This window comes from Mandrillus leucophaeus, unplaced genomic scaffold (assembly GCF_000951045.1).
Source record: "Mandrillus leucophaeus isolate KB7577 unplaced genomic scaffold, Mleu.le_1.0 Scaffold199, whole genome shotgun sequence".
In the NCBI taxonomy this organism is placed as follows: Eukaryota; Metazoa; Chordata; class Mammalia; order Primates; family Cercopithecidae; genus Mandrillus; species Mandrillus leucophaeus.
This window is the reverse complement of record NW_012102020.1, coordinates 961,500-965,510: the sequence shown is the minus strand read 5'-3', so window position 1 is coordinate 965,510 and position 4,011 is coordinate 961,500. Positions and strand designations below refer to the sequence as shown.

General features: G+C 59.7%; 1 protein-coding gene across 1 annotated transcript in view; it reads right to left on the bottom strand.

Moving 5' to 3' along the window:
- Positions 1–2,245: 2,245 nt before the first annotated feature.
- ZDHHC19 (zinc finger, DHHC-type containing 19) overlaps positions 2,246–4,011 on the bottom strand; it is a 31,161-nt gene continuing 29,395 nt past the window's right edge. Inside the window, 3 exon segments of the mRNA XM_011978728.1 lie at positions 2,246–2,320; positions 2,323–2,419; positions 2,770–2,855. Of these exon segments, the coding sequence (XP_011834118.1) occupies positions 2,246–2,320; positions 2,323–2,419; positions 2,770–2,855 (258 nt within the window).

Below are 4,011 nucleotides of genomic sequence, written 5' to 3'. Positions count from 1 at the left end.
AATTCCTACCCTCCTCCGACACAGAGAGCCCGAGCCAGGGGAGCCTGGAGAGACTGAGCCAGGGGAGCCTGGAGAGACTGAGCCACGGGAGCCTGGAGAGGCCGAGCCACAGGAGCCTGGCAGAAGGGGGAGGAGCCTGGCAGAAGGGACTTCTCTTAAGAAAGGGGCCCGGGTCAGTCTCGAAGGTGGTCCTTGGAGAAGCTCTGCGTGGAGTGTCAGCTGTGTGGTGGAGAAAATAATCATGATGATACTGGCTGCACCCACTGCGTGCCTACCGTGTACCTGTGTTCCCGATGCTTTGCACAAAACACCTCATTCTAGCCTCTGACAACCTTCCAGAAAGGTGACATTATTCCCAGTCCCACGGTCACATTCTGGCCACTAGCAGAGCCACAGTTAGGTGTGCCCCCAGCCCCCCAGCCCAGGGGCCTGAAGATTTGTGGGGCCTGGGACCACCCCAGGGGCAGGACCAGAACCAGCTCCTGACTTCCCACCAGGAAAGAGGGACGAGGGTGAGACACAGCTGCAGGAAAGATGCAAGGCCGGGCTGTGGTGGAGAACGCCCCCACCCCTCCACTTCCCCAGGACGCCGCAGCCGGGAGGGGGCTGCTCCCAGCCTCAGGGCCCCAGAAGCCATAGGGCCAGCCCCAACCCCGCCCCGGAGGCTCCAGTGAGGCAGGGCTGAACCGGGCCAGTCTGGCGAATCCCTGGGCTGCGGGTGCCCCCTGCAGCCGGACAAAGGTGTGACTGGGCAGAGGCCAGGTCTTCCCAGCCTCGGACACCCTGACATGGTGGTTTTCTCTCCCATCACCTCCAGCTGTGGCTGGGAGCTGGGCCAGTCGGCTGCTGCAATTATTGTTGCCTTTTTTTTTTCTTTTTTCTTTTTTTTTTTTGAGACAGAGTCTCACTCTGTCACCCAGACTGGAGTGCAGTGGCCGGATCTCAGCTCACTGCAACCTCCACCTCCCGGGTTCAAGCGATTCTCCTGCCTCAGCCTCCTGAGTAGCTGAGACTACAGGTGCCCACCACTGCTCCTGGCTAATTTTTATATTTTTTACTAGAGATGGGGTTTCACTATGTTGGCCAGGCTGGTCTTGAACTCCTGACCTCAGGTGGCCTCGGCCTCCCAAAGTGCTGGGATGACAGGAATGAGCCACCGCGCCCGGCCTGTTGTTGCCCAGTTGTAAGGAGGAGAGAGATGTCAGGTGTCTGGTCTAAGGTCACAGAGCCAGGTGGTGTCGGGTCCTGAACTCCGCAGACTCTGGCTCCTCCGTCCCGGCCCGTTAGAGCCTCTCCAAACCCTCACCCGGGACAGACACGCGCAGCGTGACAGCTGTAAGCGGCAGGCAAGGGTATTTAATGGGCATCGAGGGTCTTGGCACTCCCACCACCACTCCCACCAGGGGAGCGGCAAAGGGCAGGGCCCAGAAAGGCTTCCGCTCAGGGCTCAGGAAGTGGGAGGTAAGGAGGTGGGCTCAGGAGGCAGAATCAGGAGGCGGAATCAGGACTTGGGTTCAGGAGGTAGATTCAGGAAGTGGGTTCGGGAGGCGGGTTCAGGAGGCGGAGCTCAGGTGCTGGTGTTGTGGGCATCTCCGCGGGTGCACGGGGCAAGAGGAAGGCTGAACCTCGCCTGGGGACTCCTGCGGCAGCAGGGGGGGCACTGGGCCGGTGTGGAGCTAAACACAGAACAGGGGCATGAGCGCCCTCACCAAGACCCCGCCCCACAGCTCGTGCCAGGTCTCCTGCCCCGGGAGGCAAAGGGAGGGGCTGGCACAACAGAATGTGCTGCGGAGGCCCCGGGGCACAGGGGTTGCCCAGCCCCACGGCGGCCTCCTGATCCTCCACCTCCCATCTCCGTGTCCCATGAGGCTTCAAGTCAACATTTCCTTTAAATAAAAGAATCTCCCGCCACTCCCACCCCTTGGCCAAATTATAAACCATGAGACTCATCTCAGTCCTAAGAGTGACTGGCCCAAGGCCAATCAGCACATTAGTGGCGCAGTCATCATTCATTTGTCTTTGTGACTTCAGGGACCCCTGGGTATATTCTAGAGGCCTGGGTCCTCCTTTCAACGCCCCTCCAGGGTAGGACCCTCCTCCGCCAAGCTCGGAGCGCTCCAGTTCCAGGGTCAGCCCAACCTCAGGGGCCTCCCCCCACACCCTCACAACCTGCAGACACCCCTCTCCCGACACGCACAGACACACAGGCGCACACACGCTTCTTACCTCCTGGGGAGCTGCAGCCTCACCACACCCTGGGGGACCCTTTCCTGGTGGGTAGGTACCCAGAGGTTGGGGCTGGGGGCCAGGGCGGGCTGGGGGGTTGAGAGCAGAGGGGGACATTGGAGGGTGCAGGTTCGGCACGGATGTCCAGTCAGGCCCCACCACTCTCTGCAGCTGGACAGCTTCAGCCATGTACCTGGGGAGCAACAGGCCAGATGCAGGGGCCACTGCCCTCCCTGGTCTGGCTCCCCTGCCCGCCTCAGCTTAGGAAGCACGCAGCCCAGGGCTTGGCTCTGCAGGAAGCTGAGGCCTCATCCAGGATGCAGCACCCCTCTACGCCATAACGGGGCAAGAACCCACAGAGCCAAGGAAGTAGTGAGGCCCCGGAGCCCCCAGCGCCCCGGAGAAAACCCCAGAGGAGCAGGGGGTTTCTTACACTTACACTGTGAGTGTAAGTGCCCGGGAGCTGTGGAAAGGAGCCGGGGAACCCCCCTCTGCCCCACCCCCAGGGCTCACCAGTTGGGCCTCTGGGTTTTGCCAACTCACTTGGGTCCCAGTGGTGCACAAATTGCTAAATACCAGTTGCTGGCACAGCCCTGGTCGAAGGGGTTGTATCCGTGAAGGTGTCTGCACTGGAGGGGGATGGAGACCGGAAGAGGAGCTCAGAACCAGCAGGAATGGCCATCGCCCAGTGGCCCTCCCTGAGCTGGTCAGCTAGCCAGCGCTCGGTCCAGGCAGCAGCAAGCTGGAGGCTGGGAAAATGAGAGCATCCCCCGACCACTGCCCCATCCTCCTCCTCTTGGTCTCCACTGGCCACACGCATCCTCCTGCTACCTCCTTCCAGATACTGAATGTCACTGTCTGGAAGGTCAGTTGAGTGAGGCCCAGTCATATTTCCCTAACCGTGATCACATGGCCCAGGAAAATCTGGGCTAAAAGCCTTGAACACACAATGCGGTAAAGGCCGAGTCCTCCCCTGGGCACTCTTGACCTTGACCAGGTTTTCTCCCTCCTCTCTCCCCTTCACCCACTCACTCTACCCATCAGCCTCACCCCCTCCCGAACTCCCCCTCCTCCCCAGGGCAGGCTGGGCCTCACCTGACTTCAAAAGCCTTCGCTGTCACGTTTTGTCACTGAAAGTGGCCCAGCAGCATCTCTGCCCACCACCAACTCCCCCATGTCCCATGCCCCCCGCCCCTGCCGCAAAGGCTGAGATTTTCAACACCGTCCTCCACCAAAGGAACCAGGACTCCATGCGAGGACAGCTGGCACCCACTCCGGGAGGAAAACTCTGGATGACTCCAGAATGCTCACTGTCGCCACTCACTGTCACCACAGGGCAACACGCATCCTCGCACTCTCTGAGATTCTGCCGACTTTAAGGTATTTAAAGCATGTAAAAGCAGCGTATTGGCTGGGTGAGATGGCTCACGCCTATAATCCCTGCACTTTGGGAGACCGAGGCAGATGGATCACTTGAGGTCAGGAGTTGGAGACCATCCTGGCTAACACGGTGAAACCCCATCTCTACTAAAAATACAAAAAAATAGCCGGGCGTGGTGGCGGGCGCCTGTAATCCCAGCCACTGGGGAGGCTGAGGCAGGAGAATCGCTTGAACCCGGGAGGTGGAGTTTGCAGTGAGCCAAGATCATGCCACTGCACTCCAGCCTGGGAGGCAGAGTGAGACTCCATCTCAAAAAAAAAAAAAAAAAAAAAAAAAAAAGAAAGTTCCAGACACTGTGCTGGGAACTGCACACGACATAAACTGGACCAGCCTCAGCCCTCAGG